The sequence below is a fragment of the Salmo salar genome, chromosome 03, assembly GCF_965601325.2.
Source record: "Salmo salar chromosome 03, fSalSal1, whole genome shotgun sequence".
NCBI lineage: Eukaryota > Metazoa > Chordata > Actinopteri > Salmoniformes > Salmonidae > Salmo > Salmo salar.
This window is the reverse complement of record NC_138293.1, coordinates 60,004,782-60,030,800: the sequence shown is the minus strand read 5'-3', so window position 1 is coordinate 60,030,800 and position 26,019 is coordinate 60,004,782. Positions and strand designations below refer to the sequence as shown.

The window sequence follows — 26,019 nt, the reverse complement described above, 5'->3', positions numbered from 1 at the left end:
CCTTTCTCCTCCCTCCTTCCCCCACCTCTCATCCTCTCTTCCTCATCTCCAGTCAGTGCCTCTCTGGGTAGGCTGGATAACAACAACAGCAGCTTTGCTGAAATGCACATGCAGGGCTCTCCCCCTATCACCCTGAGGCTGCCCCACCCCAGGCTGCCCCTCTCTCAGGTATGTCAAGGACCCAGCGCTCCCCAGGCCTCTACACCATCTCTAAGCTAGCCCCTATGACCAAGCGGCCAATACACATCATGGCCCTGTCACAGAACAGCAGGTAGAAAATCAGCTAATGACATATAAGATTGTTTGTGGTAACAAATGTCACCTCTCATGAGGTTTTGGGCAAATGGGTAATACAAGGTGGGTGAAATAAGATTTTCTCACACCTGTTGGGGAAAGCACAGCAGCTGTCTTTGTCTTTCGGCCCGTGACCTAATGTGGATGCAGCACAGGGATCTCACTCCAGCAGCCCACTTCCGGCTGCCGCAGCTCTCCGGCGAACACTTTGTGGCGTCGTACGGAGTGATTGAGATATACCAGGCTACAGACCAGACCGTGGTCAACCGCTGTGATTAGGCCATCGACCACCATCACTCCAGGGACCTGGTGAAAGAAGAAGCTATGGACGTAAGACTGCTGACTCTTCCGTGAACAAGCCAAACCAGCCGATCTGAGACTCGTTGAGACTGTGTGTTGTACAGGTCAACATAACTACAGGCATGCTGACAGTTATTTTTACTCTGCCAAGATGATGTTGTCCAGAAGAGAATGTGGTTGGATCATTGGTTCATCTATCAAGCATCATCAAGAGACGTTACTCCTCAGTCTGACCAATTCCACCAGAGACACAGCAATTTACTCTCTGTGACGTTTTCAATCAAATAAACAAAAATGTCGAAACATCTAAATCAATATCTGTTACTTCTCGTTCATGTTTTACAGAGCGCTGTTTTGAAATGTTCAGGTGGGTACGTAATTTCAACTCGGAAGTAGCAGGTGCTTACGCTCAGGTTGTAACTTGTCCTGCTGTCTGAAGCGCTGATGGTTATCCACCGCAGTATTTATATCCCATTTGTGGAGCTGGCTGGCTGGCTGGCTGGCTGGCTGGCTGGCTGGCTGGCTGGCTGGCTGGCTGGCTGGCTGGCTGTGAGGGTTAGTGGGAAACACAAGGGGAAGCATTTTAAAAATAAGATGTCTGGTAGCTGAAGGCTAAAAAGGTAGGCCTCCATTTGGAAACATTACATTGAGCGTAGTTATGGTTAGTTGTTAAACACAATCCAGCAGCTTTTTGTGAATAAATCTCTGTCAAGTCACATAGTTGTCATTAACAATATCAAGTCTATTTCAAAGTACTTATAAATGCATCATTTGGGGGGGGGGTTACAAAGTATACCTTATTAACTTGATGCCATTTCAAGAACTTGTTTAAGGTCTGTGAACCGATCTCTTACTATAAGCTGCATGTGGAAATAAAGGTATTGAAGTCTAGTTGCAGAGCATTGGGGCTGTTGATGCCATTAAGACAAGAGAAAGAGATAGAGGCTACGTTAGCATGTCGTTAGCATGTCGTTAGCATGTCCAGCAGGAGGATGTTGTAAATATCACACAATGGCGTTCCCCAGACACAGGCAGAAACGCCGGGCGGGAAGCAGAGATTTTACTGTCTGCTCTGCTTTCGCTGCTTGGCTTGCCCATAGTTCTCTAGTTAGAGAGTCTTCCTTTCCAGTGTCTGTCTGATCTTATTACCCATGCAGACTTCCAGAGGGAAAGAGATTCCCCTCTGTCTGTTCCCATCTAGTGTTTCCATGGCATTTACAGAGGCCGTTCCCTATCGCTTCATTCCTTCATTCGTCAGTCACTGTTCATATGAAAGACAAAAGCTCTTTGAGCTCAGAACTCTGAGATTGTTCTTTTGAATTGGAGATTGTGCTTTGAATCCTGAGGGATTGTGCTGGTCTGGAGTAGCATTGGTCAAGGCGGTGGTAGGGGATTGTGATTCAGACAACAGGTTTTTACTTGTATCTTACGCCAGCTACGCTGCAGAGGACAGACTGGCCATAATGCATAAGGGTGGTGATTGAGAGACCTTGTACATCATTGCTACTGTGACCGACATGGATACGACCGCAATTCTCCATCCCCTTTGGTCCCTATAAAAGCTTACACCATTCCAGCTGGTTGCGCCTCTCACAAGCGATTTTAATGACGCTAAATTGCTAACTAATTTATGCAACAATAAACCGCATACAAATGTATTCAGTCATTTCATCCGAGGGCACGATGACCACTCATGACGACACACGATTTACCATTTGTAATACAATGTTGTCATTGCAACAACTTTTTATTTGAGTTCCTTTCCCAATGCTGATACTATTGTGTTATATCATCTGTCCTCGACAGTCTCGGCAGCCAGTCATATTTAGTCAGGCAAACGCGTGATCACAACGGAGCTGTAGAGATGAACCCTAGACAGAAGAGCCTTCACAAATGGCTGCTCTTCCCCTTGGTGTCCCGCCAACATAAGCTGTATTCAGACAGACTAATCTCTCCCTATACTTTGTTAAGCACCTGTGCAGGTGTGGAGACCACAGGGTAATCTAAGCCACTGCAGGCACTTAGAAATCATCTGCCCAGTCATTATGAGCGCTTAGATAAAAGCAATCAATCTAGACTGATTTCATTTGAGACGAACGTAGGGTTAAAAAAAACGTCCATTGAACTTCATTCGGTTACCTTAATACACCCCAAAATGTACCCTACAGTAGCAAGCACTTATAGTGCTGCAGTTATTGGTTTGTTTTTGTTCTTTAAGTGCCATATTGATTTTTCAGTGACCTGTCTCCATATCACTGTAAAAGTTCTTGCTTCCAAAAAGACGTGCCGTAAAACATTGTTACACATACTGTAATATATTCTAGACCGCTCCTGTAGGTAAATCATTAAAGTAGTGTTTGATCTACATTTGAGAAGGGTGACCTCGCCAAGTTTTAAGACTTGCGAAGTAGGATTATCCTCTGTTTTCCAGTAGCCCGGTTTATCACCTTTTCAAGAGATGACAGACTTGCAAAGAAAGGGTTGTATGGACACTCAGTGTTTGGGACTACAGTATAGAAAGAAAGGTAGTATGATGTTCTGTTCTTCTTCTTGATAACAGCACAGGTTAGAGTTGGAGCAGAGTGTGTTGTCCTGATGGTCAACTTGGTAAACCAGACTTCCAGTCTGATTATCAGAGCTGTTCTTAATTGGTTGGTTTTGTGTCTGTCTCAGAGGAGGGCGAACTCTTCCATCCATTTTTTTCTGTTTTACAACGTTAACAGAGCTTCATTACAAACATTGTTTTGCGGATTTCTGTCCAGAACATTTTATGACCACTCCACTAACAATTTACAAGATGTGGAGGGTTGTTGTGCTTTGCTGTTTCACATAATGGCACACAGCTGCGACCATGTCCAGCAGAAGGCTATTCATTTGTTTTCAGCTTCAATGAGAGGTGGATATTTTGATATTGTTTTATTCCCGGACCTACAGTATAATATTACTTTGATTATGGCATACATCAGTGAGGGCTTCTATTCGTCATTTTAACCATTATGTACATCGCTCTGCCCTTTTTTTTTTAAATCTGTCCATCGTTGACCTGCCATCTCTTATCTGTTGATGTTTTGGCCTGTACTATAATTTCTCTATTTTTAGCCTGGTAAAAACATGCAGTCTCTGTATGTGTAATACAATCTATAATAACAGGGCACCTGAACGTCAATAAATAGCAATAATGTAATTGATAGCCTCTGTGTCTACAGTCTGTCTGGGATTACTGCTGAATCAGACAAAGAACTACTTACAGTAATCTAAACAAGTCTAACTGTCACGCTTGCACCCGCTCCCCCTCTCTGGCGCTCGAGGGCGCCAGGCTGCCCATCAATACGCACACCTGTCACCATCGTTACGTGCATCAACGCTTCATAGGACTCACCCGTACTCCTTCACTTTGTTGATTGCCCCCCCCCAGTCTGTTCCTCAGTTTGATCCCCGTGTCAGCATTAATGTCGTTTTGTTTCCCCTGTCCAGATGCTGTCCGTGTTCTGTTTCACGTCCCCTGTTTATTAAATGTTCACTCCCTGTACTTGCTTCTCGTCTCCCAGCGTCTGTCTTTACAGAATGCTGACACCCATATTGGAAGCATCAGGAAGTTTTGTTTTTTGTTTTGGTTGGTGACGTCGGGTCCGGGTGCTGCTGCCGAAGGAACCGGGGGTGCCTCAGCTGGCTCGTCAGGCTTCCACGCCTTAGCTGGCTCGAGAGGTTTCCTTGCCTCGGTTGGCTCTGCAGGCTCCCACCCCACGTCATGCCTCAGCTGGCTCGTCGGGCTCCCACGCCTTAGCCAGCTTGTCGGGCTCCCACGCCTCAGCCGGCTCCCATGCCTCGGCCAGCCCGTCAGGCTCATCCTGGGGGGGGGGGGGGGGTACTGTCACGCCTGCTCCCCCTCTCTGGCGCTCAAGGGCGCCAGGCTGCCCATCAATACGCACACCTGTCACCATCATTACGGGCATCAGCGCTTCAGTGGACTCACCTCGACTCCTTCACTTTGTTGATTGCCCCCTCTATATCTGTCTTTTACTCAGTTTGATCCCTGTGTCAGCATTAATGTCATTTTGTTTCCCCTGTCCAGATGCTGCCCGTGTTCTGTTTCATGTCCGTTGTTTATTAAATGTTCACTCCCTGTACTTGCTTCTCGTCTCCCAGCTTCTGTCCTTACACTAAAGGGTATTGCTGCCCTAGACCAAGGAACTGTTATCAGATAAGACACAGTTAAATGATTATAATGTAGGTTCTATGTGTGCAATCGAACCATTCAAAAGTACATTGGAAATGTAGATTGATTTGAGAAGTGTTGAGTTTATTTATTTAATTGACTTTGTAAAAGTATGCTTAACAGAGTAATATATGTCATTGTTGATGCAAACGAGTGTACTCAATCACAATTTGTTCTTTAAAATATTGATCCAGAGATTTCTCATAAATATGTATTAACTAAAATATATCATCACATATTCCGAAAGATGGAAAAGAAAATCTTCTGTACACTTTGCGCCTTCACATATTCTGGCACTGTATGCATTCTGTTCCAATTCTAGACAAGATAATAGAATAGTCCAAACATCAGACAAACACATGAGCAGCAGTGGTTTCTGCAAAGCCATTTCTCATGTGTTGAGATTCATACTTGATTATCAGAGCAAACAGTGAATTATGTGAATTTCTATGACTGGAAAATGTCTGTACTTTAAAAAAAATGTTTTACCTTCGATGTCTAATTGGACATTCTACTAATGGAACTCCTCTGCCTTTTAGTGAATCAGCAGTTAGAACAAAACGTCTCGTTCTTGCGCATAAGAAAACGCAGTTACAACAAAAGGAACGTTTCTTATTGCCTCAAGGTCATCCCCAGTATTAGCTACCGTATGTGTGAAGGCCGGAATGTTTCAAGATCATCGATCTGGAAAGAACGTTGCATTTCACATGTATAAATAAAACAGTATTCATATCCCCTGCTGTGTTGTTACAGACAGACACATGTAAATCTAGAGCTCCAACAACATGGAAAGCTGGATCAAATTGCACTCCTCCAGGGAGGGCAGTTTATCTGATCATGAGGTGTGATTGTGCTCAATGTACCGTCACCACCATTGACTTCATATCGTCATTTCCTTGTAGCTAGTGCAGCAAACTTCATCTGGGCAAAGGCACCTCTTCCCTCCTGTCCAGACTGGCAGCCATAGTTTTGGGACTGCGTGGTCGATTCAGGCCAATAGCGGTCAGCCCTCTGGCTTTGAACAGTTGGTCTGATCCCCAGTGGAGGCAGAGGGGGCAGGGGCAAGTGGCGGGATGGTGCATCACATTGGAATGGGGGTAGAGGGCCGCTGGGGGTAGACCACCCGGCCTGGGGTAGGGGGAGTGAGAGAGGCGCAGGGGATCCAGTGGCCTGAGGGGAGCAGCGAAGGGGCTGGGAACAGAGGGGGAACCTGCCCCCACTCCGTGGTGAGAGTAGAGGTGCAGGGGGAGGGGAGGGAGAAAGGGGTAAGGTAGGCCTGCTGCAGCCTGGCTCACCATCAGGGCACACAGGTTGGGGTCCAGGGGGTGTGGCCAGCTGAGAGAGTGACGCTGCCTCTTGTCCTTCATTCGCCTGTTTTGGAACCATACCTGGAGTTGGGGAGGAGAGAAAGGAGGATGAGAGAGGAAGGAAGGAGTTACCAACCGAGATGCCATTAAACCTGGGCTGCTTCACATTTCTCAATGATAAATTACACTAGACCCACACTATAATACATCACAAATGTGCTTTGTTTAGGTTACATTCAGGTAAGGTTGGACCATCACTGTTAAACTGGTAGTTCTGGAACCTGAACTGACACTCCCTACCTATAAAAAAGTAAATGCCAGAAGCTGTTGCTAAACTCCCTCATTTCTGAAGTCAGGGCCAAGTGTAGGCTTAACTCTCAAAATGATCAAAAATGAGAGGTAAAAACTAATTTGACATTTAAATAGAATGTCCATGTGTGCAGTAGGGTAAGCTACCTTGATTGTGGTCTCGGGAAGGTTCAGTGCTGTCGCCAGTTCGCATCTCCTCGGTCGAGAAACGTAGCTCTCCTTGAGGTACTCTTGCTCCAGGCGGGACAGTTGTTCCCGGGTAAAGGCAGTTCGGTGTCGCCGACTGTGATCAATAAAATTGACTGAGCTGCGCGGGCATGGCTCATCTCCATGTCCACTGTTTGTATCAACCACTCTTCCCTCTGCAACTGAAAATACAAACATTGAAAGTAAAGTTAAATGAAAAAGAACCGTTTTTATTTCCTTTTAGAAATGAAAGTGGATGTCTGTTTCAAACTGGTTGGATCCAAACTTCTCAATAGAATAGGATAGGCCTACTATTCGAAAGGAATACCAAACACGTTTGTCACGGTCGTTGTAGTCTAGTCGAGATATAACACCCTTAGCATACTATTTGGCAATGTATTGTCCATGCGTAATTACGCGTACATTACTAAAGTAACACGGGCCTAAAAATGAATAGCCTTAGAGCACTTTATCGATGCTGTGGAAGCCAAGGCAGCATACAGACTACTAAAATATTTGAGAATACTTTAGGGCTACTTACGCATAATGTCGTCTATTTGTGTCCAGACTTCAAGTTTAATAAACCAAGTTTACTCCTTTGAAAATGTTCGCCTACAATTCTAATTATTCCCAATGCGTGCGCCACTGTATCATCCAAAATTGGTGTCTCTCTCCATGCCTTGTTGACGCTCTGTCTGCAGACTCGAGCCAAGTTCGTTTACATAGATGGGATTAGTTGTTTTTGTCGCCCCGTTTGAATCCCCCTCCTTCTCTCCTTCTTTCTGGCTTTTATATCTCCCTGGTCGAGACATCTTTTGCTAATGAGAGACACGGTCTATCCGCCAAGGCGCCGCCTGGGCGCAAGGAGGGAAGGAGGTGTTCAATTGTCTTTGGTCTCCGACCAGTCTTTGTACTCTTGTTATGGAGAATTAAGATCGACCTCCCTTTCCTTACTGTCACAGAAGCTTCCCTGTCGAAATAGACCAACCCTCATTGTTCTGTGGCGTTTGATGTTTGTATTTTTGGAAGTCAATCATTAGAACCCTAATGTTCGTAAATGTGTGCAGGTACAACCAGCACAAAGGCAGAAAACTGGGCATTTAACATTTTCTCAGATATTGTAGACCGATTTAATACAGTTTAGACGTATAGTTTGGCATAAATAGTATTTAAAACACCAACTCATACACTGATATAATTAGGCCTATGTAAACACATTTGGCGATGATGATGTTCATGATTATTGAAACAGAGACATGCTTTATTAAAACGTTGTAAAACATATTATTGATAGGCTACAGAGTCAAACATAAATATGGTGCCAAAATGTATCAGAGTCCCCCGTTGAAATACGAGTTGGTACCTTTAAAATCAGAGGAAATATTCTACCTTATGTGCTTACTAATGTGTCAATACAGTTGCGCCTAGTGCTAGTTGACTGATCAATGGGATCATTGGATTATGTTCCACCAGAACACTGTTACAATGCTTAATCCAGTCCTGATCCCATCGATGATTAAAGAGTGTTAACTTCACTGAGGGGATCGATTATACATTCTATTGAGTAGATTTGTTCATCATAGACCTAAACAAAATCTGATGCATAGCCGCCTAATTCTCATCGATTTGTCACTGTGAAAGTGAATTGCAGAGATGGCTGAATCGATGCGTTGCCCTCATTCTAGATAGGCTATCTAAAATGGAAACGCATGGAAACGTAATTTTTGTCTAATTTGGGCATAGGAAGTGTTAGTTGTCACAGGTTCGCTCGGCAAATTGGGTAGGCTTATTTAAAATAAAATGAGACTGGTGGAAGAGCCTCTGCATCTCTTTGTCCCGCTCCCCAACGTATAAACCTTTCCTTGCCCGGATAAACGTTGCATAGCCCCAGCAGAGTGGTCATGGAAATGGGAACAGAGGGGAGAGGGTGGCAACCTGGGTGCGCAGTGGTCCACCTGTCTATCCTCTTATTCCAGACGTAGAGACAGAGCATTCACGTGGTTTAATCGGCGGACATTGCGCTGAAGGATGGCTTAGGCTACTGATATCACCCAAGTTGATGTTTGTATTGTTATACATAGACTCTTTGATCACAAATGGCCGAGTGGCTCCACGTTGACTGACTGCTTGTATTCTGTCTGGGGGAAAACCGGGTCAAACCTGGTCAAATGGCGCTTGGAATACAGGGTTAGCATGTTGGTACGCCTATATATTGCTATATAGGCCTGTCTGTTACTTGACCTATTATTAGAAATTATTGATATCAGCCATTAAACATCTGTGAAGTGTGAAGTTTGCACATTCTCTCTTTACTTAAAAAAATATACAGTACCAGTCAAAAGTTTGGACACACCTACTCATTCAAGGGTTTTTCTTTATTTGTACTATTTTCTACATTGTAGAATAATAGTGAAGACAACAAAAATCTGAAACAACATATATGGAATCATGTAGTAACCAAAAAAGTGTTAAACACATTTCTTAAAAGTAGCCACCCTGTGCCTTGATGACAGCTTTGCACACTCTTGGCATTCTCTCAACCAGCTTCATGAGGTAGTCACCTGGAATGAATTTCAATTTCAATTCAAAAGCACCAAATTCAAAACAACAAAAATCTCATAATTCAAATTTCTCAAACATACAACTATTATACACCATTTTAAAGATAAACTTCTCATTAATCTAACCACAGTGTCCGATTTCAAAAAGGCTTTACGGCGAAAGCATAGCATTAGATTATGTTAGGACAGCACCTAGACAAGAAAAACCACAGCCATTTTCCAAGCAAGGAGAGGCGTCACAAAAAACAGAAATACCGCTAAAAGTAAGCACTAACCTTTGATGATCTTCATTAGATGGCACTCATAGGACTTCATGTTACACAATACATGTATGCTTTGCTCGATAAAGTTCATATTTATATCCAAAAACCACATTTTACATTGGCGTGTAATGTTCAGAAATGTTTTGCCTCCAAAAACTTCCAGTGAATGAGCAAATCAATTTACAGAAATACTCATCATAAACGTTGATAAAATAAACAACTGTTATTCAAAGAATTAAAGATAAACTTCTCCTTAATGCAACCGCTGTGTCAGATTTCAAAAAGTTTTACGGCGAAAGCACACTTTGCAATAATCTGAGTACAGCGCTCAGACAACAACAACAAGCAATACAGATACCCGCCATTTTGGAGTCAACTAAAATCAGAAATAGCATTATAAATATTCACTTACCTTTGATGATCTTCATCAGAATGCACTCCCAGGAATCCCAGTTCCACAATAAATGTTTGTTTTGTTTGATAAACTCCATCATTTATGTCCAAATACCTCCTTTTTGTTCGTGCGTTTAGTCCACTACTCCAAATGCAGGAAGCGCGCGCAAAATGTCATGACAAAAAGTCAAAAAAAGTTATATTTACGTTCGTAGAAACATGTCAAACGATGTATAGCATCAATCTTTAGGATGTTTTTATCATAAATCTTCAGTAATATTTCAAACGGACAATTCCAATGTTTTCAAAAAAGAAAAGGAACACAGCTAACTCTCACGTGAGTGCGCGCCACTGAGCTCATGTGATTTTCTCAGTCATCTACTTCCAGGAGCTCTTATTCTCTCCCCATTCACAGTAGAAGCATGAAACAACGTTCTAAAGACTGTTGACATCTTGTGGAAGCCTTAGGAAGTGCAAAATGACCCCTAAGACACTGTATACTGTATAGGCAATCGCTTGAAAAACTACAAACCTCAGATTTCCACACTTCCTGGTTGGATTTCTCTCAGGTTTTTGCCTGCCATATGAGTTCTGTTATACTCACAGACATCATTCAAACAGTTTTAGAAATGTCAGAGTGTTTTCTATCCAAATCTACTAATAATATGCATATCCTACCTTCTGGGCCTGAATAGCAGGCAGTTTACTACGGGCACGCTTTTCATCCGGACGTCAAAATACTGCCCCCTACCCAAGAGAGGTTAAGACATGAAGGCCAGTCAAAATGGAAAATGTCAATAACTTTTCAAGTTTCTTCAAGTGCAGTCACAAAATCCATCATGCACTATGATGAAACTGGCTCTCATGAGGACCGTCACAGGAAAGGAAGACCCAGAGTTACCTCTGCTGCAGAGGATAAGATGGCGCCAGAGAGGATGGCAGACGTTTTACATTATGTTGCCGCTACCATCTCTTATGACCAAAAATAACTTTTAGACATCAGGACTGCGATTACTCACGATGGACTAGCAGAATCCTCTTTTTCCTTTCATGACTCTGAAAAACCCAACGCGAAGGATGCACTATTTCCTCGGGAACAGGCCCAATCCCCGTGATCTGCGTGAAGAGGAGGCGGAGAAAGAGGGGGTGAAGGTCGGACTGCCTTCTGAGAATTCGTAGGCAATCGAATAAACCCCCACTTCCCTCCATTCTGCTAGCAAACGTGCAGTCTTTGGACAATAAAATTGACGAGGTACGCGGAAGATTAAACTACTAACGGGACAATTAAAACGGTAACATCTTATGCTTCACGGAGTCGTGGCTGAACGATGACAACATCAACATACAGCTGGCTGGTTATACGATGTACCGGCAGGATGGAACAGCGGCGTCTGGTAAGACAAGGGGCGGAAGTCTATGTATTTTTGTAAACAGCAGCTGGTGCACGATATCTAAGGAAGTCTCAAGCTATTGCTCACCTGAGGTAGAGTATCTCATGATAAGCTGTAGACCACACTACCTATCGAGAGAGTTTTCATCTGTATTCTTTGAAGGGGTTTACATACCACCACAGTCAGAAGTTGGCACTAAGACAGAATTGAATGAGCTGTAATCCGCCATAAGCAAACAAAAAACGCTCACCCAGAGGCGGCACTCCTAGTAGCCGGGGACTTTAATGCAGGGAAACTTAAATCCGTTTTACCAAATTTCTATCAGCATGTTAAATGTGCAAGCAGAGGAAAAAGAACTCTGGACCACCTACATTTGAAGTCGGAAGTTTACATACACCTTAGCCAAATACATTTAAACTCAGTTTTTCACAATTCCTGACATTTAATCCTCGTAAAAATAATCTGTTTTAGGTCAGTTAGGATCACCACTTTATTTTCTGAATGTGAAATGTCAGAATAATAGTAGAGAGAATTATTTATTTCAGCTTTTATTTCTTTCATCACATTCCCAGTGGGTTTGAAGTTTACATACACTCAATTAGTATTTGGTAGCATTGCCTTTAAATTGTTTAACTGGGGTCAAGCGCTTTGGGTAGCCTTCCACAAGCTTCCCACAATAAATTGGGTGAATTTTGGCCCATTCCTCCTGACAGAGCAGGTGTAACTGAGTCAAGTTTGTAGGCCTCCTTGCTCGCACACACTTTTTCAGTTCTGCCCACAAATTTTCTATGGGATTGAGGTCAGAGTTTACTATTATTCTGACATTTCACATTCTTAAAATAAAGTGGTGATCCTAACTGACCTAAGACAGGGAATGTTTACTAGGATTAAATGTCAGGAATTGTGAAAAACCGAGTTTAAATGTATTTGGCTTAAATGTATTTGGCTTCCGACTTCAACTGTGCGTACTACTTCAAATAACCGGTGCCCCCGCAAATTGACTCTGTATCGGTACCCCCCTGTATATTGTCTCGCTATTGTTATTTCACTGCTGCTCTTTAATTAATTGTTACTTTTATTTTTATCTTCTTTTTTTTTAAACTGCATTGTTGGTTAGGGGCTCGTAAGTAAGCAATTCACTGTAAGGTCTACACCTGTTGTATTCAGTAAATGTGACTAATAAAATTTGATTTGATTTTGATTTGATAAGTTGATTAGAGTTACCAGCCTCAGAAATTGCAGCCCAAATAAATGCTTCACAGAGTTCAAGGAGCAGACCCTTCTCAACAACAACTGTTCAGAGGAGACAGCGTGAATCAGGCCTTCATGGTCGAATTGCTGCAAAGAAACCACTACTAAAGGACACCAATAAGAAAAAGAGACTTGCTTGGGCCAAGAAACACCGGTGAAAATGTGTCCTTTGGTCTGATGAGTTCAAATTGGAGATTTTTGGTTCCAACCACCGTGTCTTTGTGAGACGCAGATTAGGTGAACAGATGATCTCCGCATGTGTGGTTTCCACCGTGAAGCATGGAGGAGGTGTGATGGTGTGGGGGTGCTTTGCTTGTGACACTGTCTGTGATTTATTTAGAATTCAAGGAAGACTTAACCAGCATGGCTACCACAGCATTCTGCAGCGATACGCCATCCCATCTGGTTTGCGCTTAGTGGGATTATAATTTTATTTTTCAACAGGACAATGACACAGCACACCTCCAGGCTTAGTAAGGGCTATTTGACCAAGAAGTCGAGTGATGGAGTGCTGCATCAGATGACCTGGCCTCCACAATCACCTGACCTCAACCCAATTGAGATGGTTTGAGATGAGTTGGACCACAGAGTGAAGGAAAAGCAGCCAACCAGTGCTCAGCATATGTGGGAACTCCTTCAAGACTGTTGGAAAAGCATTTTAGGAGAAGCTGGTTGAGCGAATGCCAAGAGTGTGCAAAGCTGTCATCAAGGCAAAGGTTGGCTACTTTGAATAATCTCAAATATAAAATATATTTTGATTTGATAATCAGTTTTTTGGTTACTACATGATTCCATATGTTTTTTCATAGTTTTGATGTCTTCACTATTATTCGACAATGTAGAAAATTGTAAAAAAAAATAAAGAAAACCCCTTTAATGAGTAGGTGTATCCAAACTTTTGATTGGTACTTATATAATTAACTAACAATCATCCTGGACATTCCGACTGATCGAATAACCAGAGTCATATTTGGCCGCTATTCAATCAAAATTGGTCTACAGAATACTTACCAAATGCATGTAGAACATGGATGTGATTCGATGTTCGATGAGCTTACAATTAGCTCATTCATCCCCCTCCTCTCCCTGTAACTATTCCCCAGGTCATTGCTGTAAATGAGAATGTGTTCTCAGTCAACTTACCTGGTAAAATAACGGTTAAATAAATTAAAAAATGTGTGAAACATCGATGTTCTGGACATCTGGATCCTTTTCTCTACCCCAATATAGACGTTAACCACACACGTCTATCGAGTATTATACAGAGAGACTAATAAATAAAAAACAAAACAGTTTACGCTTAAATTACCTATCTCCTTTTCCAATGACCTATCTCTAATTCCTATTCAATAGGTCACACGAATGCATTCTGCTATTAGGCTATATTGACTAAATATAGGCCTACCCTCTGAGCTTCCCATAGTGTATACCCGCCCATGTTTTGGGGGAAGAAAAGGGTTTGTGGGTTTAGGCACTGAGCGCCCCCTTATGATCAGACCACTAACTGCCCACTTTCGGAAGGCTGTCATTGAACGAGGGTGCGGAGTACCACTTGTGGACGCGTCACCGTGATGAAGATAAACATTTAGATGGATAGAAGTCTATAGAGGATGGAGCAATACGCTAATTAATAGGGAGGAGTGATAAGCTCGCTTGAAACATTCATTTTCCGTTCCCAGTTAAAACAATGATAGCTGACCCTCGTTTCCCAGTCTTCGTAGCGTTCCGATCATCGTTGGAACCTTATATCTTTAGTAGCCGATGTGTTTCTCAGAGCCTTCGTTAGTAACGTGGCTCTTAAAAATATTCTCACGTCTACGAGTGATCCAGACCACTGGTATCAGCCAAAGTGCACACAAAGTGCTCTTCGGCGCCATAAAAAAAAAAAAATATGTGACTGCAGATAATTTCAGAACGAAGTTGACTACAAATACAAAGTTGCCATAGTATTTGGAATTGTTACAAACAAGTGAAGGATAAAATGGTTCTTCAAATGAAAAACCACAGGTGACTGCATTAAGATACCAGGGGCTTATAGCCTATTTCAATCATATTGAAATCAAGTTAATGTTCAATCAATTAAGTTCTATTTTGTGACTAGGCTACTGTCTGTAATTTTTGTCTAGTGTTTCATGGTGTGTGACAACGTGTGGGCAATGGTGTGCCCAATCTGTGATTTAGTGCATTATTATTCGGTAAGCTTCAATAGCCTAATGCAGCAATAGGTTGTAATATCTCTCTGGGATCTGATCCGTCGTCAGTATTGTGGAATAATTTGAATGGAGAAAGCTGATCCGAGAGCAGTGCTGCTTTTCTTTCCATTTTACATATACATGGTCTATCGACGCACGTATCGAACATTCTCTCGACGTGCTTGTTTGGGAAACTTAAAAAGTTCACCTATAAATAAAGATGCACCTGGTACGAGCATCGTAATGCTTAAGGTACAAACCAACTGGGAAATGAGGTCCTGGCCGATATTCGTTGAAGGAATTATCATTCAGTTAATAAAACGCAGACCTTTATTGTCAATTTTAGTTTCAGGTCAGAGGATCAAAAACACAAATGAATTGCTGCCAATGAAGGATAAGTCTATATTAAATATCTAGTTTTCATTTGCACAGTTTTCGTTCGTTTTAACAATCAAAACATATCCTAAATTTGGAAATAATCGGCATTTGTTGCAGAAATGAATATTAGCCTATATATCAGTGACAAATATGCATAACTGTCTGTCAAATTGTATGGAATTCGTCATATGGCATAGGTAACCTATAGCTGATTTGTTTTTGCACCATTTAATGGAAGATTTAGATGATAGATTTCCCCTAACAAACGTATTCCAATAGCATTAATTTCATAATTAGGCTAATTTACAAAATAATTTGATTGAATTATTTGTAGCCGCATCCCTTGCTGTCCTCAAAGTGGGCCTGAATATCGTATGTAGTCCCATTTCACGAAATGTCGTGATATTATTGAACAACTGATTATGATTCAACGTATATTCTTTCAGTTCACTAATCAATTGAGTTATGCTAGAATTATGAATTTGCTATTTTTCTGTCTTGGGAAAAAAATGGCTATTAGCACAAGTGCATCGGCCTGTTGTGTTCATTTAACGTTTTAGAACATTTAAGGCAGCCTGTTTTTCAAGTCTAATTTATTAAAGTGGTGATGGATCAACCAGCCATGTCACCACCCAAGAATAACAAAATCAAATAAACGTTCGTGCATGTTGAGCAACCCCCATGATGGTATGTATTGATGATGTCATGTTTCTTACATATTGCGGTGTCGTTTAACATTCGGTTTGCCATATTGGACCAGAGAACGAACCGCTATGCCATTTGAAGCTGTTCTGTGCGTTTCATTATGACTTAACGCGACGCTTATTCATTGTTGAGACCTAAATAAACCAACCACCCCTGTAGAGATCGGTGAGAGTCGATGCCAATCCTTCTCCCTTGACTGAAACTGGAGTTTGTTAATTTAACGACGTTTGGCAAAGGCCCGTGCCCTCTTTGTCAGTCCGAAGCAGATGCTGTCTGTGTACAGTACAAGAGGGACCTACACTTTTCTCTACCTTCTTGCCCTTTGTGCTGTTGTCTGTGCCCAATAATGTTTGCACCATGTTTTGCGCTGCTACCATGTTGTGATGCTACCATGTTGTTGTCATGTTGAGTGTTTACCATGCTGTGTTGTCATGTGTTGCTGCCTTGCTATGTTGTCTTAGGTCTGTCTTTATGTAGTGTTGTGTTGTCTCTCTTGTCGTGATGTGTGTTTTGTCCTATATTTATATATATTTTTCATTCTAATCCCAGCCGCCGTCCCCGCAGGAGGCCTTTTGCCTTTTGGTAGACCGTCATTGTAAATAAGAATTTGTTCTTAGCTGACTTGCCTAGTTAAATAAAGGTCAAATAAGAAATACATGTAAAAAACACGGTCACTGTTTATGTCGGGGAAACAAATATAAGCTTGACACGCACACAATAGAGGTTATAGGGTTCCCTCGTGCCGCAGTGGTCTAAGACACTGCATCTCAGTGCAAGAGTTGTCACTGCAGTACCTGGTTCACATCCAGGTTGCATCACATCCGGCTGTGATTGGGAGTCCCATAGGGTGGCGCACAATTGGCCCAGCGTCGTCCTAGTTTGGCCGGGGTAGGCCGTCATTGGAAATAAGAATTTGTTCTTAACTGACTTGCCTAGTTAAAAAAATATATAGGCTTCGGTGGTTCCGTTTGTCTGCCACTGTGTTATTTGTATTTATTTTTGCTTCATCTCTGACAGGTCGTTTTAGCGTATGTGTCATCAAGAGTCGATATGTCAACCCAATTTCACTGTTACTAATGAAGGTGCTGCTCATAGGGACAAACATTTAATCATTGCCATTTTTAGGCCTGAAGTTAGATGCACTATAATGACCTGCTTACATTACTCTGTTTGTACTACTTTCCAGTTCCAGTCCTTATTGTCTTGAATGTCACACTGTATTCCTCCTGCAAGGGTAGTGCGTATTTATTCAGTTATGAAAAACAATTGAAACATATAGATAAGGTAGCCTATACTGCAACTCTCAATTTGTACTTTTTTCAGTCAATGACAGACAGTGCGCTTTGCTTCCAAGTGGAAGTAAATCTTTTATCGACGTTAATGCATTTGCGCAAAGGTTTGTTTCCCTCTGCCTTATGTAATATTGTGAACTTGAAATGAATGTGGGTAAATCAAATAATGATTGTGTACTTGTCAAAATATTCAATAACAGGTGTGCCCCCCCCCCCCCCCCCCCCCCCAAATGATTTGACGCTTACCGACAGTGCAGATGAGGTGCGGATAGGCTAATCGTGGTGAAAACATGCGTGATGCACACACATCACAAGGAGTGCACACTGCCTCTATTAACACAATCATGTGTGCAGGTTATTACAATACATGCCTAATAATAGTCATTTCAATATTTATTAGTACGCTTAGGCCTATAATTTGACCCAAACATTTGTTTCTTGTGAGGGGACAAAATATCCGTGCGTAGTGCCTATGAGGTTCCTTATGGATAGTGTACTTGTCATCTTAAACGTTCACCCCGTTTTTCATTTATCGAATACATTGTTCTCGAAATGTTTCCTGTTATATATACAGTGTACATTAGCCTACATTGTGACAACCGCTTCGGATTTGAAGGTTTGGTTATTTTTGTTATTGCCTACCACCATATCAATGTCAAACCAACCCAGCGCAATCAAAGAAATACAGCCCCACTGATGTTAGACAAAGCAGAAGCATAATATTGTATTATTAAAAGTAGAGTATACATCATTATTATTAAAACATGACGATCGGAGCATGTATATGCCGTATTCGTTTTCATTGATGGACATTGTTGGAGTTCACAAAACTATTAAAAGTAGGCCTACTTGGAAATGCATTCTCTTCATTAATAGGAAAACAATTGCTTTTCCCTCTCCAAGATGTTGCGTCCAGAACACCATTATTATTCTGCCAACCCCAAAACGTATTTTCTGTGTCATGACCATAGATATTTGGTTGTAGTAAAGTTTTGTTTTAGGCACTTTTCGTAACACATTGTCAAGATGTTCTAGCGATTGAATTTGAGTCGTACAACTGATAACGAGAACATGTAGGCTACGTCTACGATAAATGTCTTTTAGCTCAGAGTTGACAGAATGGCTGGTGCATAAACTGTGCGTAATGGCTCTCATGTAGGCCTATCCCGTTTTCAGGTAAGGCTCTTGTTACTTGCCTTGGCTCTGGTTTCCGCATCCATTAACTCAGGTTGGTTGAACGACTGCACAGACTGCCATTATAAAACGAAGATGAAAGTGTGTAATGATTCGAGCCTGGGTATTTACTGTGCTCAAGCTGAAACAGAACGCAAGGCACTGCCTGGAACTGCGTGGGAATTCTCCGCCATAAACACTTTTATTCCTCTAAGTTTATTATCCGCACTGAAATCTAAACGCCAGTCATAATTATCCGACATGGCCGCCAGTGTCTCTTGCAGTTCGGTCGTAATGGTAGTGGTTATTATACACATCTATTTCTGTCCGTTACTCAAAACAAAATTGAGTTGATTATTCTGTACTTTTACAGTTCGAGCTTAACCTTGGTGAATCTGTTAGACATGGGAAACTGAACCATTGAAACGTGCATCTCAATCATTATTGATTTCCTAAATAACATCTTATCCAGCCTATCCTAATTTAATACCGCCAGCCAAGTTTTTAGTTCATGTTAAGAGAAATGAGCTCTGTAGAGTCCTTAGAGTCCTGGAATATAACGGCACAGGGATAAGTATTAATTGTTTTAATTTATTTGGCCGTTATGTTATAGATGACAAGTAATAACATTCCATGGGCCGCTATTCATATTTGTGTCCGTTTCCGTCATCGTCCTTGAACATGTACATGCGCAGGCCTATATGTAGGTCTACAAAAGGCAGGTCAGGTGCATGCAGGTCTATATGTAGGTCTACAAAAGGCAGGTCAGGTGCATGCAGGTCTATATGTAGGTCTACAAAAGGCAGGTCAGGTGCATGCAGGTCTATATGTAGGTCTACAAAAGGCAGGTCAGGTGCATGCAGGTCTATATGTAGGTCTACAAAAGGCAGGTCAGGTGCATGCAGGCCTATTATATATAACTTCGATAGATTGCAGAATACTAGTAGGTCTATTGTTGAGGATGTGTCCTGTCGACTTTCAGTTCAGATGGTTTCTTTTGACATTTTCCTCTTCTCAAAATATTAAAAAAAATACATGATCTAAATAGGCTAAAGTGATAGTCTACATGCGATTGTGTCTTAGCACATTTTTTTTGTCAGGGGATTTATTCTCTAATACTCTAGATCGGCTCAACTCTACTTTTCTGTATGCAATATCGATTTATTTTTTTATGATTTACTCGATGAAGTAATATTTTCAGTCTCACTTAATCTGGTTTATGCTATTCACCGTCTAATTATGTAGGTTTCTATCTGTAATGGTCCATATTTGGCAAACATTTTAGATAAAGATCTTTCAAATGAGGGATATTCATGATACAGAATTGTTTTTATTGCTTTTTGTATTTTTCTGAGGAGGTAGCCTAAGTTGCCTTCTGTCTTAAACTATGTAGTTAAATATGTTTTATTTCAGTCATGGCTCAACTTGCCTGCCTAGTTGCTAGTTGCCATGATGGTGTCTCATAATTTGGGATTGTATTATGTTAGATCAATAGTTGACAGTATATGTGGGCTAACAGTAATTCCATCAACTTTGTCAATAACTACAGAAGCAGATGGTAATTTTGACCACATACATATCCTGTTGACAAGTTTTCATCCAACCTATATGTCCAATTTGATGAGACATCATCACAATAGGTACATTTTTGCCACTTAAAAGGATCAAACAGCTTTTTCACTGTGGTAGTACCCTAAAAAGGCAAATGTGTACCTTTTGGCTCTTTTAAAGTACAAACTGCAAGGGTACAATTATGTACCTATAACTAATGATACAAAGGACGTACCTTACAGGGTACCACATTTGTACCGCTTTAAGTACAATTCGGTACTTTTTTTTATGACAGTGTAGGGTTGTAATAAATCTGACCCAAATCAGTGAACCCCACTGCCAGCCTCTGATGGAGTACCTATTGTATTTGCCTATAGAGGTACAGCAACTGTCCCTATAAGTACCCTAACCAGTCTGGTGCTATGCCCTTCGCTTAGGTGCTAAATCCTTTGCAGAATCTGCATGTTGGTGACAAGACCACTAAGGGGCTAATGGACGGATCACTCACTATGCTTGTGAACCATGTCTTATATCCTCAACATAGTTTATTAGGTGCACCGCCCCATTCAAAAACATTGTTCACTCCTACAGACAGTGAGTCACGTGGCTGTGGCTTACTATATAAAGCAGGCAGACAGTCATCGAGGCATTCAGTTACTGTTCGATTGAACGTTAGAATGGGCAACATGAGTGACCTAAGTGACTTTGAGCGTTGTATGATTGGCAGTGCCAGGCGCGCCAGCGTCAGTATCTCAGAAACAGCCGGTCTCCTGGGCTTTTCACGCACAGCGGTGTCTAAGGATTACCGAGAATGGTGCGACAAGCAAAAAACATCCAGTCAGTGGCAATCTTGTGGGCGAAAACAGCTCGTTGATGAGAGAGGTTGAAGGAGAATGGCAAGAATCGTGCACGCTAACAGGTGGACCACAAACTGACAAATCCCGGTTGCTGTTGCGTCATGCTGATGGCAGAGTCAGGATTTGGCGTAAGCAGTATGAGTCCATGGTCCCATCCTGCCTGGTATCAATGGTACAGGCTGGTGTCGGTGGTGTAAGGGTGTGGGCAATCTTTTCCCGGCACAACGTTAGGTCCCTTGATACCAACTGAGAAATGTTTGAACGCCACATCTTGGAGAATCCATTCCCCAAAGAATTCAGGCTGTTCTGGATCCAAGGGGGGGGGGGGGGGGTCCGACCTGGTACTAGATGTGTGTACCTAATAACCTGGCCACTGAGTGTATATATGTCATTAAGGCCCTAAACCCCTCCAACTCGACTCTGGACCTCGAAGCCAGTTCCACTGCATTTTTTCCATTGTTCCCCTCTAATCAGGGATTGATTTAGACCTGGGACACCACGTGTGTGCAATTACTTTTCAGGTATAACAGAAAACCTGCAGGCTCCGGACCTCGTAGGGTCAGAGTTGAGCACCCCTGCCCTAAACCATGGCAAGGAAGGTGCCCAACAAGGCCAATATGCAGGCATCCCAGTAAAAACAGTGAATGGTGTACAGTAGAGTAATGTAGGCTATATTCAGAGACTGCTACTAAAGATCACGTGAGAAGGCAACAAACCTTGTCAACATTATGGCGCGTCTCCATAACAATCATGGGGACCCAAGTTATGAATCAAATGGCAGCCTGGTTTTGTGGTGAAGAGAATTGACTTTTGTAATTATTCAACTATTATGCTGAGAACTAAAGCCTTTGGTGTAACTTACCCAGATAATACTGTACAGTACATTGTTGAAATGGACCCCAGCCTCCTGAAAGTCGCCAGATTTCCAGGTCTGTTTTTTTGTGGGTTGTGCTTCATGGGCCCACATGGTTTTAGATAATGCCTTGCATGGACACACACACGTATACACACACGTATAAACACACACACACAATCTAAGGTCTGAGTCCTAACTTTCGATGTGGAACTAAAATGTCCTCCCAACTCCCCCGCAGACATCACTGCTAGTTACACATGCATGTTTGTTAGGTTAGGATTCCCTGACAGACTAACGGACAACCACTCATAATGAGGGGTCTATGCCTTATCTTAATTCTAAACATGTGCTTTTAGTGTAGTGTCCTGTTCTACGTAGTTATGCTCCTTCCTGTACGAACAAAGCTTTTCTGAAAGAAGTCATAGTGCGTATTGTCTCGTAGGAACCATTTCCTGTTCGAATGAGTCAAGTCTTCTTTAGTGGACAGTTTGTCATCTGCTAGTTTGTTCTTACAGAATGCCTTTCAAATTACACACTTACATCTTATGTTACCAGTCATATGTCAACTATATCCACTTGTTATAACAGTTCCATTCTAAATAGCAAAGAAGGACTTCAATTGGTATTCAACAATACCCATGTTGATGTGAACTGGTTGAAACGGGTTGAAATGAAATGATCTGACACCACACTGGAATAACACGCCACAGAACAGTGACAACTGGACACTGTAATGATCTCTATCGTGGCTTTATGATAGTCAGAGTTGTAAGGTTGGTGCTAAGGATCAGCTACGATTCCCTTCGAAGGAGCATGGTCATTTTCATAATGACATCTTGATGTGAATACAATGACAGGCTGCCTGTGTGTGATGCGTCACACTACCCTTGGTTGTTTTCATGTATCTGAGACAGGGAACATCATTTCCAATATATTTGAAAGTTCTTCATATAGTTCCAAATGGTAAATCAATTTGTTAAGGAATCTGAAGATTCTTCCAACTTTGTGTCTAGGCTAAAGCTCAAGAAAGCATGCACTCGTTTACCATTATTCCAACCATTTAATGGCGGTGCATTTGGAAGCAGTTAAGAGGCATTTATGTAACCACATAATAGCCACTCTATCTTACTAAAGTGTTGTAACACTCCACACTCTTTTCTTTGGTGCTGGCGGACATGAAGGACATTTGGAATAAATAACCATCGGGCTACTTCAATTTCGTATATTTCACAACTTGATTTCATGTTAAATACTGCTACTGTTTACTCACTCAGTTTAACAAGCTCAATAACAGTAATTAAGTCGTTTAGATTTTGTATTTTGTGTTACCACTGTGGCTATGATAATTCGGATGATGATGATTTGTTGTTGTTGATGATGATTGTGTAGGGGTACTAGTTATAAAGGCCATTAGTAAGCAGCACCAATAACCTTTTTACTTCAGTGCTGAAACATGGTTTTGTTTCCTCAAACTTGTCACACAATTTATTCTAGCTACACTTTGACTATAGGGGTGATGCTGGGGCTGCTGCTGATGATGCTTGGTTGATACCTTCAGTGTTCTAATAAACGACCTCATCTAGCTACATGAATTACCACACTGCAGTTATAATATTGCATTATTCTGAGCCTGAAAAATAGCCTGACTTCATGTTCATTGAAATGACCTTGATCTGGTCTGTCAATTTGACCTTTTGACAAGTGTTGTGTATTAGTAACCACGTGCTGCTTAACATTCTGTCAGATATTAGAGCAAAATGGTTGAATGGTGTTGATGCCCATTAATAGCAAGCGTCAAATGTGATAATGGTTTCGATAGCCGCAGTGAAGTTAATTATGCTGCAGATCAAATAAGATTAAACATGCTTTTTTTCCCCCCTTGCGTAAAACTCAAGATTAGAATTTAAGCCTTAAGTATTGATGTTAATGGCTGTGAAGCGTGAAAATGGAAGTTACACGGCTGTAGCTCACGTTTTTTAGTACATACAAATAAAAACATAAATTTTTTTCACGCATGTCAGGCTGTCAAACCAGCTCTTTGAAAATGTAATTTAAAAACTCAACCAAAATCTGCTTTCAAAAATATAGATTTTTGACTAATTTACTATACAGGAAAATGTATTTTTGACTCCCTATTATACTCACTCCTCTATAATGGCGACTCAGCATGCAAGGTCCATATATGGACAATGTTTCATGGGCAGAACAATTATCAAAATAATTCAACTATAGGCTAGTCTATACAGCTATGTCTATGTTTTCTCAGTCGTCAATATCTTTTCATTTTGGGTTTCAACTGAATAGACAGGCTCTACCATACTTTAAAATGGTGCATAATATTATATGACGTTCAATTTAGGCAAACATGTAATCATCCGTGCGCGGTAGATCAGTATGGTGAAGATATATTCACACGGAAAATAGAAAATAACGTGAAAATGCCTAGTGTCCAAGAACTGTAGGCTATTACAATACTGCAACCATGTCTGCTGTAAAATAAAGCATGTTGCTCGCATTTGCATTTTTGCAAATATTCAGTTGACAAAATGTAGGCCTAAGAACAACTTTACAACAATGGAATAGGTTACTTTGATTAGTATGTATTGTGCTCCACGAATCCACTTTAGAAAACATCAATAGCCTACTATTAGGTAATTGAATGTATCCGAAAGTCTCATTGAGGACTTAGACCTCATGGCGAAAGAGTGGCCCCTCTAATAAAACTGTTCGGCCTCAGTCCTGCGGTAGTGACTTGAGGTGAAACGCCCAACCTTGTCCTCTGCACCAAATGGTGGTTCTTTAGAGATTGAAAATACTGTACAAGGCTGCTTTGACATCTGGTTCATATTTAAAGAAACTGTTACTATATGGAAAGTATTCGTCGATAATTCACCCAATGGTTCGTTGTTAGGGTCTTGTTTTCAGAATGTTGATGCCATATTTATGTCCATTGTTCACATAAATTAAATCTAAATGTCGGGATCCAGCATTTTCATCGGGAAGAAAAGTTATAGGCTACCTATCTTCTCAATACAGAGGGTTGGACATGTTTTAGAATCAAGCCAAATGGGTCAGTCGCAGAAACACACAAGGGGCTAAATGGGAGGCCATGGCAACACGCCATCTCTGCCAAGTGCCCAGGGATGCAATGGGAAATTACATGACATTTGCAAAGGGTTAGTATGCTGAATAATTGGCATTTATTTGTGTATTAGGAATTATTTGTTGTTTTTTAAACATTTGTAGCATATCTGATCAGACAGTTCTTGGATGTAAATAATGAATTGCCATAACAAATAAATAGCGGCATATTGTGTTGGGCTGTTGGCTACTAGTTTCATCACACTTTTAAGACCTTATCATTCTCAAATATTGAATACAGAACTCTTAAATTCCAGAGAGCACTTCAATTCCAAGATATGGTTTTGGTAAAAAAAAAAAAAAATATTACACATTTCAAAACGCCCAGGGTTTTTACCCTAATAGTCATTGGCATGTTTAGTATCTACATTTCGAATCCACACACACAAGTCCGATTTTTTTTGCCTGGCTACATGCACCTATTTTTGTGCAAAAAATGTTGGTGAGGCCTATTCATGTTTGGTGATGCATTATAATTACGCACGACACGTTCTCCTCAATAACTTTAGTAACAGCATGATATCATACTTATTCCACAATGTAGCCTAATAGTCTAATTTATTATTTCCAAACTGTATAGCCTGCTGTATTCGCAAGTAACTCATACCAAATAACGCTAGTTATTGTATAGATTTTCGGTTTGAATATGTTTTATGGACAAGTCGTTTGAAATTGAATATATTACCGTTTTCAAAGCATTGGTAATACATTTTATTCCCCCCCCCCCAGGAAATATTTAACCGGAGTTTATTTGCACGTGTGCACCACTCTTTGTATTGTTGTCTTCCCTCCGAGTCACTCCCCTTGTTAGTTGCACAATTACGCACAGTTAATATTACTTAGGTTACAAATCAGTTTTGAAACTTACCATTCCTTATTCCTGGATTTGGGTATAGGAAAATGCCTTTTATTTTCGTGGAGAGCGAGATAACCGTGAAATGCACCGACCCCTTTCTGAAGTCGTTATGAGCCTCGACAACTGGGCAGGAAGTTTGACAATAAGGGTTATTAAGGCATTTCCTGCGTACAGTAGCTCTGTGCGCAAGTACAACATGTGCCATTAGGCGGATGCTTTGCACCTCCAGGAGCCAAGGCGCGTGGCATCGACGCGGTACGCATGAGACGTGACATAGCAGACAAACGCGCCAAATACAGCATAACATACGACATGCAATCTCATCCTGCACTATTGCACAATTATTCAAGAGTAATCTCAATGTACGTTTGGAAACCGTAGATTGAATTCTTAATAAATGATTCTATAAATCATGTATTAATTGAGCGTATATAGGCTAGCCTAGTCACTTGCCCTGTGGTCTGTAGGTCTATCTTTGATTGAAATGACAGAAAGGTGCTGGTTACAAACGTTATATGGTATTTGTGTGCCTTGTGTGTTTGTGATG

General features: G+C 41.4%; 2 protein-coding genes across 7 annotated transcripts in view; one reads left to right on the top strand and one right to left on the bottom strand.

The window, feature by feature from the left end:
* LOC106600831 (tubulin polyglutamylase ttll6) overlaps positions 1-4,877 on the top strand; it is a 30,897-nt gene extending 26,020 nt beyond the window's left edge. For all 5 annotated transcript variants that reach the window (XM_082973635.1, XM_082973634.1, XM_082973633.1 and 2 more), the window contains one exon: positions 53-4,877. The gene's annotated coding sequence lies outside the window, so the exon portion shown is untranslated. The remainder of the gene's footprint in view (positions 1-52) is intronic.
* LOC106600832 (homeobox protein XHOX-3) lies at positions 4,874-25,742 on the bottom strand. Of its 2 annotated transcripts, none has more exons than XM_014192540.3 (3): positions 25,485-25,742; positions 6,574-6,794; positions 4,874-6,198 (listed from the first exon to the last, which is right to left on the bottom strand). In XM_014192540.3, exons 1-3 carry the CDS (start codon positions 25,675-25,677, stop codon positions 5,728-5,730), a joined length of 885 nt encoding a protein of 294 aa, XP_014048015.1. In that variant the 5' UTR covers positions 25,678-25,742; the 3' UTR covers positions 4,874-5,727. The 2 variants fall into 2 exon arrangements, with proteins under 2 accessions (XP_014048015.1, XP_014048016.1); XM_014192541.3 differs by lacking the exon at positions 25,485-25,742 and adding an exon at positions 7,154-8,573.
* Between the last annotated feature and the right edge of the window lie 277 nt (positions 25,743-26,019).

Coding starts and splice junctions, on each gene's coding strand:
- LOC106600832 (XM_014192540.3), bottom strand. CDS start 25,677: ATGGCACATGTTGTACTTGCGCACAGAGCTACTGTACGCAGGAAATGC. Junction 6,795..25,484: donor AAATCCAGGAATAAGGAATG/GTAAGTTTCAAA, acceptor TTGTATTTTCAG/TTGCAGAGGGAAGAGTGGTT. Junction 6,199..6,573: donor TTCCCGAGACCACAATCAAG/GTAGCTTACCCT, acceptor CCCCAACTCCAG/GTATGGTTCCAAAACAGGCG.